This window comes from Eurosta solidaginis, chromosome 2 (assembly GCF_040869045.1).
Source record: "Eurosta solidaginis isolate ZX-2024a chromosome 2, ASM4086904v1, whole genome shotgun sequence".
In the NCBI taxonomy this organism is placed as follows: domain Eukaryota; kingdom Metazoa; phylum Arthropoda; class Insecta; order Diptera; family Tephritidae; genus Eurosta; species Eurosta solidaginis.
The window spans coordinates 72,932,873-72,947,966 of NC_090320.1; the positions used below are offsets into that span (position 1 = coordinate 72,932,873).

Consider the following 15,094-nt stretch of genomic DNA (forward strand, 5'->3'; position numbering starts at 1 on the left):
CACTTAAAATTCGGGTCGCACATGTCGATAGCGGTATCAAAAGACGCGTATTTGCGTCAAGATTCAGAATCCAAAAGCAGAAACTATATTTTTCTATCTCGTTTAAAAGTTATTCGCGGAAAACCCGTCGATACTATTGTGGTTTTTTTCGTTGTTGCAATTAAACAAACGAAAACATATGAAGGTGTTGAATAGTGTTGCCAGCTCCGCAACAATATCTTTTTAACTTGGTAGAACATTATAAGTTGGTGGCACATCGACATAAATGCAAACAAACATACCCCATCAATGTATTTTGATTTTGTAAAACTCTTTGACGGGTTTGTTTGGAGGTGAGTCTTTATGTTAGTTTTCTTGTGGCGGATCGGTTAAGGGTAATTTTTTAAAGGTGTTCTACGCAGAATCACTGTGCATGGCGTAGCCGGTGTTGGATCGGCTAAGGCTTATTTTGTTTAAAGTGCAGCCGAAGGCCGCCTACGCATAAGGGTGTACTTACGCTACCGCCACGGTTATACCACACACCCGGACTTGGCATGGCGTAGCCCAGGGTTATTTTTTATAAGCGCGGTCGAAGGCCGCCTATGCAGAAAGGTGTTCTACGCAAAATTACTGTGCATGGCCACCAAAAAAGAGATTTTCAAATTTTTGGTAAATAAAGACTAGAAAAGTTAAAGATATATATACATCAGATGAAAGGTATTTTTATAAGTTATTTTTCGATTTTTTAATTTTTGAAATCCATCCACTAGTTTCGGAGATATTTGGATTTGAAAAATTCATAATTTCGCCTTGACATGGAATTACCTCCAAACCTTTCATTTGGACCAAAAAAGAAATATACCGTTGGAATCAGCATAAAAATCTCCAAAAAGTCCGTTTTTAATTATTTGTTTTTTGACAAATGTATGTATTCTGCACTTAGGCCCCTTTTTCTAAATTCTAATCATAAAAAATTTTAATATTTACTTAAAATCTCGCGTTTCGGTAAATTAAATACATTAATTTCAAATTATTCAGAGAATTACAAAAACAAAATACATTGATAGTGTATGTTTGTTTGCATTTATGTCGACGTGCCACCACCTTATAATGTTCTACCAAGATAAAAAGATATTGTTGCGGAGCTGGCAACACTATTCAACACCTTCATATGTTTTCGTTTGTTTAATTGCAACAACGAAAAAAACCACAATAGTATCGACGGGTTTTCCGCGAATAACTTTTAAACGAGATAAAAAATATAGTTTCTGCTTTCGGATTCTGAATCTTGACGCAAATACGCGTCTTTCGATACCGCTATCGACATGTGCGACCCGAATTTTAAGTGCAGGACTTAAGTTGAAATTTTACTAAATTTGGAAATTAAAAAGCTTATATTTCATAGAGTTGCGGATGATAATTTTGTGATTTTTAGGACCACCACCCACCCCTCGAAAAAAAAGTTGGAAAATCGTGGCACCATATTCCCCACATTTTCAATTTCCGCATACTAAAGACAGAGGTCTGACAGAAACAATTAAAAGAAACTAAGAAGCTTCGGGCTGAACTGCGTTCCGTGTAAACATTATTCTAGCTTCCTGATGTTCCATCTATGGACGATTTCGATAATAGTATCGACTAAGAGACAGCTGTAAGCAATCAGCTGTTCGATTGTTAAAAATTCAATTTAAAGTAAAATAGGATATTTATCTCAATCCTCGAAAAAAATTTTTGGTACAACGTTTGGAATTCTACTTTGTGTGTTGTTGCACTTCTCAAAGGAAAGCGTGTATTTATTAATTAATGCTATGTATATTTGAAACTCAATCTTAGAGGGACTAAGGATCAGAATGAGTTCATGGAAATCTTACCTATATACTTCGTTAAAATACACCCTAATGGATATGTTAATTATTTCCGCGCGATACAATTTTTAAAGAGCAATTTCTTGCTCCCTCATCGGCCTTTTCCAAGTTAGCTACATTAGCCCGAACAAACTACAAATGTCGCCGGAGCTCGGCGAATTGCCAATTTCTTTTCCACGCTTACGTAGCGTCTGCGTAGCCTTACTAGCTGGATGTTTGGTGTGTGCGGCATGCTATTACTACTATGGTGGGTTTTTCACGTTTTCGCTGATTGTCACCATCGTACTTTGTAAGTTAAATATCGTAAAAAATTGTTATTCATAATTTAATCTTCCTTCTTTTCAGTGTTTTTCTACTATACACAGGATATTGTTTTATATCATCCTGATATACCCGCGAATTCCCGCATTTATGTAGTTACTCCCAAAATGCACAATCTACCACATGAAACGTTAAATATACATACCCCAGATAAAGTCATTTTACATGCATTTTGGGTGTCACAACCAAAGGAACGTTCCCAGTCAGTACCCACTTTTGTGTATTTTCATGGGAATGCAGGAAATATGGGTCACCGTATGCAAAATGTATGGGGAATATTTAATCATTTACATTGTAATATTTTAATGGTGGATTATCGTGGGTATGGCTTCTCGACGGGTGTACCCTCGGAACGAGGTTTAGCAATAGATGCCCGTGCTGTTATTGATTATTTATACACAAGAAATGATCTAGATCACTCAAAGATTGTGTTATTTGGCCGTTCGTTAGGCGGTGCAGTTGTCATAGATGTAGCGGCAGATTCAATTTATGGACAAAAGATTATGTGTGCTATAGTTGAAAATACGTTTACGAGTATACCGGACATGGCCATTGAGTTAATAAATCCAGCTTTAAATTTAATACCTAGATGTTATTTCAAAAACAAAGTGAGATTACTACCAAGAAATTTACACTAGACTGCCTCATCATAAAGTATGCCGTGTATTTATCAAAATAATAAATTGGTATACTTAAAAACATTTGTAGAAATATTAAGGTTTTCGCGAGCTGGGCCGATGGAAATGCCATTGATAACCAATATTATTAATGGAATTTTTTTGTTACCATTGGTATGTGTAACAAGTTTAGATCCAGCCTTTTAGATGCTACTTTAGATGTTCTTATATTTTTAAGATATTTTGTATAATAACGAAGTATTTCCAATTGTCTTAACCCTTATATCGTTGATGTCTTTGCAAAAAGCATCTATCGAGAAATTGAAAACCGCACGAATATCACATGTGGCAAACTTAAGATTTCCTAGCCCTGAGCTCAGTGCATTCAGCTCCATTCAAAAAAAAATTATAACTCATATTTGAATATCAATTTTGAAAAATAACGGTTAAATTGAATTTGGACCTCAAAATGACATTTACGCTCTTTCTCTTATATGAGACGCGTAACGGTTTTACAGTTGGTCGATAGATGGTTTTGCAAAAGCATCGATGACGTGTTACACATGTGTTAAAGTATACAACACAAATTATTTATTTTTATTTATTTTTTTTTTTTTATATTTGTTTTGAATTTTTAAAACAGTAGACTGTATTTACACTTAAACCAGAAATGTCGGGATTGCAAACGATCATTGGTATTCGACGCTAAAATTCTCGAAACAATTAAAAATCCCAAAAATAAATTTTTATATCGCTGCAGCAAAGTATTTTCTACACGATGTTTTGATTATTTTTCAACGATTCATGTTCACTAGAGTCGAAATTGATAAACCAAACCCTGTTATAACTTATTCTATATTCCAATCGGATTATCAATTTTAAATGTAGCAAAATTCACTAAAAAAACAGTATTTTGTCTTCATTTCGGTCTTGTATTAAAGCATAATAAATTTCAAACAACTGTTACAAGCCATTTGAAAAAATATCAAAGTACAAATTTATTCAAACCACAAGAAAAATGTATTTAAAGCTAATTTTATGAAATTATTGAAATTACGTACGTAGGTTTATACTTTAAAAATTGTCCGGCTTAAGTTGAACTGGAAAGTAGATGGCAAAGGTTTCAAAATACAATAAAATTTGAGGAAGACGCTACTTTTTATTTAATTACACGGTGCGAGGCATTCTAATGTATCTCTTTATTTCAAGGAAATACGTTGTTTCAATGTGTATCTTTCTTTCAGTACTTATCCTCATTCAAGATTGGTAAATGTGCAGCACCTATCTTATTTATATCAGGATTGGCTGATAACTTAGTACCGCCACGAATGATGCGTACCTTATACATGAAGTGTGGCAGTGAACAAAAACGTATTCTTGAATTTATAGGAGGCGCCCATAATGATACATGGATTATGGATGGGTATGTGCATACATGCATACATATCGCTCATTTTCAGTACGAGAAGTTTAACCCGAAACAAATATGTAGTTTCGTATAAAGAAAAAGTATTTTCTTTATAAAAATTTCAAAGCTTTATCGATAAGCACACTTGCAGAAGATAATTAAAAATTAGCTATAGAATAACAGCCAAAGTGTATTTCCAAGCGAACGTTCAATTTGTCTACCGGAAGATCGTTCGTGTAATTGTGAAAATGAGCCTTCGTTTGGTAAGACGAAAGCAGCTGATGGTTAGGTTTTTTTCGTGTAGGTAGGAAATAGCTGTTTTTGGCCAGCAAAAAGTTTGTTACTGAACTTCATTCGGTGAGACACAAAATTTGTATAATTTACAACGAGAGAGCGCAATTCGGACATTTCATTTTTGGATAATAAGTTACAAATTTTAGCTAATAAAATTTCTTCTAGCACAAATTAAGTTAGGTTGAACTGGCCGGTCCATAAAGACCTCACGTAGACTGAATGTGTTCATACTGTTTCAAAACAGAACAAGTAAGGAAGGTTAAGTTCGGGTGTAACCGAACATTACATACTCAGTTGAGAGCCCCAGCGGGTTAGGGGTCAGAATATACCCGCGGTAGGTATGCCTGTCGTAAGAGGCGACTAAAATACCAGATTCAAGGGGCTGGGTAGCGCAACCCTTCAGGTTGCCAGCGCAATATATAGCTTCTCCAAACTCAATTGTCAACCTCACCTATCCGCGGCGAATCCTGTTTCACTAACAGAAGAGGCTCTGAGCTCCTCACGGAACTTGGGGGTGGAGAGGGAGGGAATGGCCTGAAGGTTTAATGTGGCCACATAAATCGTTCCCGAGATGGTCGGGCCGGCACCTTAATGGTGCTGTTGTACCGGAGCGTACCGGATCTGTATCCGGCAAAGGACCATCACATCGATAACACTCCCCAAAGCCTTCGGGGAGCAACATTATCGCTACAACAACAACAACAACAACAGCTACGGTGACAATATAAGGGAAAATAACCATGTAGGAAACTGAACCGAGGGAAACCCTGGAATGTGTTTGTATGACATGTGTATCAAATGAAAGGCATTAAAGAGTATTTTATGAGGGAGTGGGCCATAGTTCTATAGGTGGACGCCATTTAGGGATATCGCCATAAAGGTGGATCAGGGTTGACTCTAGAATTTGTTTGTACGATATGGGATCAAATGAAAGGTGTTAATGAGTATTTTAAAAGGGAGTAATCCTTAGTTCCATAGGTGGACGCCGTTTCGAGATATCTCCATAAAGGTGGACCAGGGGTGACCCTAGAATTTGTTTGTACAATATGGGTATCAAAAAAAAAAGGTGCTAATGGGTATTTTAAAAGGGAGTGATCTTTAGGTCCATAGGTGGACGCCGTTTCGAGATATCGCCATAAAGGTGGACCAGGAGTGACCCTAGTATTGTTTGTACGGTTCTATAGGTGGACGCAGTTTCGAAATATCGCCATAAAGGTGGACCAGGGGTGACTCTAGAATACGTTTGTACAATATTGGTATCAAACGAAAGGTGTTAATGAGTATTTAAAAGGGAGTGGGCCTTAGTTCTATAGGTGGACGCCTTTTCGAGGTATCGCAATAAAGGTGGATCAGGGGTGACTCTAGAATATGTTTGTACGATATGGGTATCAAATGAAAGGTGTTAATGAGTATTTAAAAAGGGCATGGGGCTTAGTTCTATAGGGGGACGCCTTCTCGAGATATCGCTATAAAGGTGGACCAGGGGTGACTCTAGAATGTGTTTGTACGATATGGGTATCAAATGAAAGGTGTTAATGAGTATTTTTAAAAGGGAGTGGGTCTTCGTTCTATAGGTGGTCGCCTTTTCGAGATATCGCCATAAAGGTGGATCAGGGGTGACTCTAGAATATGTTTGTACGATATGGGTATCACATGAAAGGTGTTAATGAGTATTTAAAAAGGGCGTGGGGCTTAGTTCTATAGGGGGACGCCTTCTCGAGATATCGCTATAAAGGTGGACCAGGGGTGACTCTAGAATGTGTTTGTACGATATGGGTATCAAATTAAAGATATTAATGAGAGTTTTAAAAGGGAGTGGTGGTAGTTGTATATGTGAAGGCGTTTTCCAGATATCGATCAAAATGTGGACCAGGGTGACCCAGAACATCATCTGTTGGATACCGCTAATTTATTTATATATTTAATACCAGCAAAGATTTCAAGGGTTTTTTATTTCGCCCTGCAGATCTTTTTCATTTTGTTCTACTTAATATGGTAGGTGTCACAACCATTTTACAAATTTTTTTCCAAAGTTATATTTCGCGTCAATAAACCAATCCAATTACTATGTTTCATCCCTTTTTTCGTATTTGGTATAGAATTCTGGTTTTTTTTTTTTTTCGTAATTTTCGATATCGAAAAAGTGGGCGTGGTCATAGTCGGATTTCGTTCAATTTTTATACCAAGATAAAGTACGTTCAGATAAGTACGTGAACTAAGTTCAGCAAAGATATGTCGATTTTTGCTGTAGTTATCGTGTTAACGGCCATGCGGAAGGACAGACGGACGACCGTGTATAAAAACTGGGCGTGGCTTCAACCGATTTCGCCCATTCTCACAGAAAACAGTTAACGTCATAAAATCTATGCCCCTACCAAATTTCAAAAGGATTGGTAAATTTTTGTTCGACTTATGGCATTAAAAGTATCCTAGACAAATTAAATGAAAAAGGGCGGAGCCACACCCATTTTGAAATTTTCTTTTATTTTTGTATTTTGTTGCACCATATCATTACTGGAGTTGAATGTTGACATAATTTACTTATATACTGTAAAGATATTAAATTTTTTGTTAAAATTTTACTTTAAAAAATTTTTTTTTTTTTAAGTGGGCGTGGTCCTTCCCCGATTTTGCTAATTTTTATTAAGCGTACATATAGTAATAGGAGTAACGTTCCTGCCAAATTTCATCATGATATCTTCAACGACTGCCAAATTACAGCTTGCAAAAGTTTTAAATTACCTTCTTATAAAAGTGGGCGGTGCCACGCCCATTGTCCAAAATTTTACTAATTTTCTATTCTGCGACATAAGTCCAACTCACCTACCAAATTTCATCGCTTTGTCTGTCTTTGGTAATGAATTATTGCACTTTTTCGGTTTTTCGAAATTTTCGATATCGAAAAAGTGGGCGTGGTTATAGTCCGATATCGTTCATTTTAAATAGCGATCTGAGATGAGTGCTCAGGAACCTACATACCAAATTTCATCAAGATACCTCAAAATTTACTCAAGTTATCGTGTTAACGGACGGACGGACGGACATGGCTCAATCAAATTTTTTTTCGATCCTGATGATTTTGATATATGGAAGTCTATATCTATCTCGATTCCTTTATACCTGTGCAACCAACCGTTAGGCAATCAAACTTATTATACTCTGTGAGCTCTGCTCAACTGAGTATAAAAACGCCAATTAGGTACCAGGACTTACGTTGTAAAATTAATCTGACCTTTTTGGTGAATACTACAAATTTGCTGGGACCTAGCATAATAGCTGCCTCGAGATCTGGCAACTCTGCCGCCCCTAGTAGCAGTAGTCTTGACTTGGCGAGCGCAGGCCACGAACAACCGTTTCAGGCATCGGTGCAATTTAGAAATGAAACATCAAATCCAAGGAGAATTAAACAAGGGGTACCACAGGGTGGTGTCCCACCCCCACTTTTGTTTAATTTCTACATATCTATGCTACCTTCACTACCAGAAGGAGTCACTATCGTTTCATACGCCGATGACTGCACAATAATGGCCACAGGCCCAGGCCCACAGATCGATGAGCTCTGCAACAGAATAAACGGCTAACGAATAACGGAATCACCGACTAAATCTTCCGCGACCTTATTTACAACATGGACGTCCCAAATGTCGACCATTTTGAACATCCACGTCAATGGCACTAAGCTACCGACTGTCCTACAACCCAAAATCTTGGGTGTGACGTTTGATCAGGATCTACATTTTGGTTAGCACGCAGCCGCAATGGTTCCAAGAATTCAGAGCCGTAACAAAATCCTCAAATCCCTCGCTGGCAGTACCTGGGAAAAGATAAGGAAACGCTCATGACTACATACAAAGCAATTAGCCTGCCGATTACGTGCTACGCGTCACCCATATGGTCGCCAAGCCAAAAATTACCCACTGGAAGAAGCTGCAGGCCTGCCAAAATTATAGGACACCACCCTGTGGCACCCCTTGTTTAATTCTCCTTGGTTTTGATGTTTCGTTTCTGAATTGCATTGATGCCTGCCGACCACCCAGATAATTTGCGGTCCACCTTTTAAGACATGGGGGAAGGGTAGACCCTTCCAGGTCTTGCAGTAATGAGCCATGGTTGACCGTATCAAAGGCTTTTGATAGGTCTAGCGCTACGAGTACTGTTCTATGGTGGGGGTATTGATTCAAACCGCAATTTGTCTGGGTGCTAATGACATTTAGCGCGGAGGTAGTGCTATAGAGTTTTCTGAAGCCATGCTAATGAGGGGCTAGCTGCAAATGTGCTTGGAAATAAGGGAGCAAAATGGCTTCAAGCGTCTTTGCCACTGGCGATAGGAGAGATATCGAACGAAATGACTCACCAACGTTAGCTGGTTTCCCAGGCTTTAGTAGCGGGACCACCTTGGCCATTTTCCATTTCTCGGGTATGGCAAAGGTGGAGAGAGACAGGTTGAAGACATGCGCTAAATATTTGAAACCCTCTTTCACTAGGGTTTTAAGCATCGGCATGGCTATGCCGTCTGGGCCCACTGCTTTGGATGGTTTAGCGCGACCAATGGCGTCCTCAACCTCTCTAGCGGTGATGGTGATTGGTGACGCGCTGAATTTGTGTTTATGTGCGTGTCTATTGGCTCTCCGTCTATCTTTGTCGACCGTAGGATGCATTATATATTGTCGGCAGAAAGCGCTGCGCATTTTTCCGCATCCGACAGCACCTTATCGCCAAAGGCGATGGAAACTTTGTCTTTGTGCTTAGTCGGATTCGATAGGGACTTTACGGTGGACCAAAGTTTACCTACACCGGTAGAGAGGTTACAACCTCTTAGGTGCTCTTCCCATTTCGCCCGCTTGTGTTCTTCCACAAGCAATCTGATGCGTTGGTTTATATCCCTTATTTGGGGGTCGCCTGGATCAAGCTGTCTTATAAGGTCGCGTTCCCTCGCTAAGCTCGCGGCCTCCGTCGGGAAGTGGGGCCGGATTTCGGGAATTCTCCCGGCGGGAATGAAATGTGCCTAGGCGGATTCAATGACCATACGGAAGGCACGTTCCCCTTGGCGGGCATCAGTCGGGATAGGGAGGGCAGCAAAGCTGCTGTCTGTTGCAGATTTATATTCTTCCCACTTTCCTTTTTTGAAGTTTATGAAAGTGCGTTTTTCGGTGACGATGAAGTCGGCGGTACGCTCGAACGAAATAAGTATGGGCAGGTGCCCAGTTGACGCAGTTTACGAGTTCTGCGCTCACGATTGAGATATCTGGCGAGCTATGACAGCTTCCTACCATACGTGTGGGGCGTCTCCGTTTATTGTGCAGAACGTCGTTTCTTCTATTTGATCCGCCAACATCTCACCCCTACTGTCCGCCCGCAAGTTTGAATGCCATAGGTCGGGATGGGCATTGAAATCGCCTAAGATAATGCGATTGTTGCCAATGAGTAAGGCCTCGATTTTAGGGCGGTATCCACTGGGGCAACAGGTGACAGGAGGGATGTAGATGTTGATGATTTCTAGATTTGCATCGCCTGACCGGACAGATAGGCCTTGACGTTCTAAGACATTGTCCCTGCGGTCGATGCCAGGATCAAATATATGATATTGCACAGAGTGGTGTATAATAAACGCGAGGCCGCCTCCATTTCCGCTCTCGCGGTCCTTCCTGTGGACATTATACCCAGAGCAGGTCTGCAATGCAGATCTTGCTGTGAGTTTAGTCTCTTGAATCGCAGCAATGCGGATGTTGTGCCGCTTCATGAAATCGACTATCTCCGTAATCTTCCCAGTTAGTCCATTACAGTTTACCTGCAAAATTCTGAAGTGCATGAGGGGTGACGCCGCCACTTTAGGGGTAAGTGACGGGTGACTACGCCTAGGTTGTGGAAGGCCAGGACGCAATTGCTGTTGTGGCCTTGGGACTGGGCGCCCTTGGGCAAGCATTGGGGTACCGGGATGATTTGGGTTTGCGACCTGGCAACATGGCGCGATGAAACCCTTCGAGGGGTTGCCGTCGCGGAGACCAGAACATCTAGGAAAGTGGCACCACCCAAGGCAGGAGCTGCATTGAGCGGATGTCGCAAACCTATATATTCTGTGCTGGCAGACGGTGCAAACGGAGGTAGGGACTAAGAGTCTGTTTCCCTGACCTGCACGATTGCTGCCAGAAAAGAGGGGGGGGGGGGGGGGGGAGAAGACGGGGGCAGGGCTGATGCTCAGCATTGCTACCAGCTCTACTACGAAGGTAGTAGTTATGAGTGGTATCAGCTGTTTGAGTTGTTGGCGCCGTGGGGCGCGAGCAGCAGCGGGTACTTGTTGTGGCTTGCTGAGCAGCGAGGCTGCTGGAAGGTAGTGGAGGGGCGCTTAGGCGTAGACTACGGGACGCCCTTGGGCGTGAGCAGCAAGGAGCCACAAAAGATTTATAAAAGTTACGTGGACGTCGGGTTTTGGGATCAAGCCCAGAACAACCTGTCCGATGCAACCATCCCTTGCACGAGACACACTGAACAGAGTATGACCGTCCTAAAAAGATTCTTTTCTGGCAAATGCAGCAAAACCATTTCTCAGGACCGGGGTCAGGAGACGGACCCGGATTGGGTTCGATACCTTCCCGGAGTAAGAGAATATGTAGCAGTCCTGCTGCAAGGAGCTGCTGGGAGGATGACAATTTGTGGGAGGGACGAAACAAATTAAATGGGGTCACACTGAAATGACAGTCCTTGGTCGGGAAAAATCCCGAGTCGCTCCGGTACATAGAACCGACTGCCTTGGGAAGCAATTTGTGATCGGTCGCGGCTGTTAGGTGGGGCGAAGCATTGCTACAACAACAACAACAACAACCGTTTCTGCAGCTCGCATTTCCTGCATCTGTTGTTACTGACGAGGCCTATAAGTGACGCCAGAAGGCGTTGCCCAGCTAGTATGCCCATCCCGATTCTTATTTCAAGTCATTTTAAGTTAAACGGTTTTATTGAAAACAATACTTACATGAAGTAATAATAATACTAAAAGCTAGAAAATAATTGTGTAGGTCCTAGGTACTAGTAATCACACTCCTCATCAATCTGGGGCGTTGACAAGACAATAAATAAAAGCGTTGGGCGCGTGAAATTTTAAAAAATGTGAGGCGTAGCATAACCTGCTTAAGGTTCAGTTGGTCTTACTTATGACTATCAATAGAAATTTGACGCGCCCAACGCTTTTATTTCTCTGATCAACGCCCTAGATTGATGAGGAGTGTGATGACTAGTACCTAGGACCTACCTAATTATTTTCTAGCTTTTAGTGTTATTATTACTTAATGTAAGTATTGTTTTCAATAGCACCGTTTAACTTAAAAATTTTTTTAAAATTATTTTATTTTCGATTTTTTAGTCTTAATTTAATTGCCAATTATTTCTAATTCTATTTAGTTCATCTAGTGACTCATTATTACAAGGACTCTTTCCTGATAATTTGTTACAATCTAAGTCCTCAATACATAATCTTCCCAAAGACTTTACTTGACTCAGCGCCCCGATTGCTTGTCCCTCCTCGAACTCCAAAATATTTTGATGTCACTTCTACCGGGCTGTATGTATTATGTGTTCCAAATATGGACCAAATCGAACCACAAATACGATTTTATTGAAAATCTCAATCCTTGCGCCACCAGCGGCGATTTTTCTTCATAGGTGTCTTTCTATTATTGTATGTCTTATGTGTTCCAAATATGAGCCAAATCGGACCACAAATACGATTTTTGTGAATATCTCGATCCTTGCGCCATCTAGCGGCGATTTTTTTTCATAAGTCGCTTTTTATTCTTGTATGTATTATGTGTTCCAAATATGAGCCAAATCGGACCACAAATACGATTTTTGTGAATATCTCGATCCTTGCGCCACCTAGCGGTGATTTTTTCATAGATCGCTTTCTATTTACGTATGTATTATGTGTTCCAAATATGAACCATATCGGACCACAAATACGATTTTTTGAAATATTTCGATCCATGCGTCACCTATCGGAGTTTTTTTATTATTGCATTGTCATCTGGTTCTGAACTATATTCCGAGTTTCAAGCTTGTAGATTATCGGGAAGTTACTTAAATTTCAATAACAAAAGTCGTGCCGGCCTGTCAGCCTGTCAAGTCAAGCTAAATAAAACCGTTTAAAAACCATTCATAACAAAAGACGTAAATTAAAGCAAGTTGGTAGTTGTTGATCTCCGACGCATAAAACCATGTTGACAAGGTGATATTAAAGAGCTATACAGATATTGAAGCTGGTATGTATTTATCTGCTCAAAAGTTTTAGGAATAGTGAGAGCTATGCCTCTGTAGTTCTTAATATTAGACCTACTACCATGCAAAGGTATAATAAACGATTGTTTCCAAATAGTTCGGAATGATGCGGATTCCAGAGGCAGTTTAAATAATTTAAAGATAGGGTCAGATAGGCTGACAGCACAGTACTTAAGTACACAACTAGGAACACCCTCTGGACCCGGTGAAGATATCGGTTTCAATGCAAGAAGACTATGAAGAACAGTATCTTTATCAACAAATGAGTTTACAAATTATTAGAGCTTTCCAAGCTATATGGATAAACATCAGACTGGACACATTGGGATGAATAGGTTGATTTAAAGAATTCGACAAATAAATCTGCGATTTCATGACCAGAATTTGAGTTTTTGCACCCATAAATAAAAGTAGATGGAAAACCAGAAGTTTTCATTTTGAAATTAAGAAATCTGTAGAAAGGTTTCGGGTTATTAATAAACTGGAATTTGCAGCATGATAAGTAACCTTTATAAACATTGCTGGATAAGACGATGAAAATTGGAGCGCGCCACTAAATATTTAGAAAAATCCATAGCTTTTCTAGACCTTTTGAAACGCTTATAGAGTCTAGATTTAATATTATCAAGTCTTAATAGTTGCCTTGAGAACCAAGGTGGTTTACCCGTGGTAGTACTGGAATAACGAAGGGGAACACAGCTTTCAAAGAAACCGTCAAGAGAGCTATAAAACAAGAATCTCGCTGTTTCTACGTCCTACGTTACGTATGTCGGGGTTGATTCTGGACAAGTAAGAGTTTAACCTGTTACAGTATCCAGAACGAAGTTGGGCCAGCGTGACTCGTGAATCCGTTGGTAGTATGCATTCTTCTTCTGCAAGGGTAGGATAGTGTATATTGACACTGGGGGTTTACCTAGCTTTTCTTACTGGATCTTACTTGGTACATGAATATAAATATTTAATAATTTAATATTTTGTTTTAATTATAGGTACTATCAAGGTATTCTACAATTCCTTTTTGAATGTCAGAGTTGTTCAGCGACGCCATTAGAAAAACCACCAGAAAAGAGTAATGTATGGCATGAAATTCAGGACGTTTAGCATGCCAATCACTGCCGGTTGTATAACAAATTTGCGCGATACCTTAAAATTGACATCGTTAAGAATTTTAAGTTAAATATCAGTTACTATAAACCTAAAAAAAATAGTATTGTAATTATAACAAAAAATTATGTAAGTGCATTTAAATACGGCTATCTAAATTAACTTTTTGCTTATGATGTAATATATATTTATAATAAGAGGGTAATAGCAGTGAAATATATATCCATAAAATGGGCTACAACAATAAAAGTGCAGTAGACATATCAATTTTCCCATTTAAAGGAAGACACATCAATTTACTCAAAAGAAACGTGTTCCACATGAAAGCGACACACATAATCGTGCAATCAAATCATAATCTTTAGTAACGGCGACATACGTATGTGCGTACTTGTCAATTAATATAAAATTAAGTGCGTCTACATGGTCTTGCTGATGAAATATAATTAATTCAATGAATAACTCAGTTATAAAGTATGTAACTTAGTTACTAAATAGTATTAAGAAAATAGATTTCAACAAACAAAATGACGAGTTTCCAAAAGAACAGAATGGTCTCCCTCTGGGAGGAAAAAAAACTATATACCCGGTTAACTGCACTTATCCACTTTTATTCACTCTTAATAAAAATCTTTTTACTGCCGCCCAATTAAATAATTAAATGCTTTTAGCTTATAATGCATAGTTTAGTCCAAATATAATCGACTCTAGCGTTAGTAGCGGGTTAATGGCGTAGGGACGTTAAAAAGTGGCTGGATTTTTACAAATAGCCTATAAAAGTTTAAACTAACTTGAAGTATATCCTTAATTTGGACTCTGTGTACTCCCTAAACTAACGGGGGATATCTTTAAAGTGCACTTTATTTTTGACTATAACTATGCGCACACTTAAGGGCCAATTAATGGTGACTTATAACCATAAAACCATAACTAGATAAAACAGCTGATTGAACCTACCTTATGGAAATCAATGTAATCGATTTGTGGTGACATACCATAACGCTAACTCCATAACCATACCATAGCCAACCAATTGGTTTTTGGTTTCTCGCCATATCCATAACGTAAAAATATTTGAGTTGGTGAATTTAATAACTTTTTGTAGATTTTATTTATTGTTTTGGAAACGTTATGACTAAGATACTTATTTTTTGAGGAATATGTTTGTAATTTTTTCCGCTTTCTTCATTTTTATGAAATTTTCACAATTTTTAGGTTAAGGCACAATTAATCGATCACAT

The 15,094-nt window shown here is 39.2% G+C and overlaps 1 protein-coding gene across 1 annotated transcript; it reads left to right on the forward strand.

Moving 5' to 3' along the window:
- The first annotated feature begins 1,164 nt into the window (after nucleotides 1-1,164).
- Nucleotides 1,165-14,102, forward strand: Bem46 (abhydrolase domain containing 13-like protein Bem46). The gene is made up of 4 exons (XM_067765705.1): nucleotides 1,165-2,133; nucleotides 2,190-2,773; nucleotides 4,027-4,205; nucleotides 13,739-14,102. The coding sequence occupies exons 1-4, from the start codon at nucleotides 1,983-1,985 to the stop codon at nucleotides 13,848-13,850; spliced, it is 1,026 nt and encodes a 341-aa protein (XP_067621806.1). The 5' UTR covers nucleotides 1,165-1,982; the 3' UTR covers nucleotides 13,851-14,102.
- Nucleotides 14,103-15,094: the final 992 nt, after the last annotated feature.

What these genes read in the sequence shown, in the direction of transcription:
- Bem46 (XM_067765705.1), top strand. Translation starts at nt 1,983, where the DNA reads ATGTCGCCGGAGCTCGGCGAATTGCCAATTTCTTTTCCACGCTTACGT. An exon ending in GATGTTATTTCAAAAACAAA is followed by an intron (nt 2,774 to 4,026) that starts GTGAGATTACTA and finishes TCTTTCTTTCAG; the next exon opens with TACTTATCCTCATTCAAGAT. An exon ending in GATACATGGATTATGGATGG is followed by an intron (nt 4,206 to 13,738) that starts GTATGTGCATAC and finishes TTTTAATTATAG; the next exon opens with GTACTATCAAGGTATTCTAC.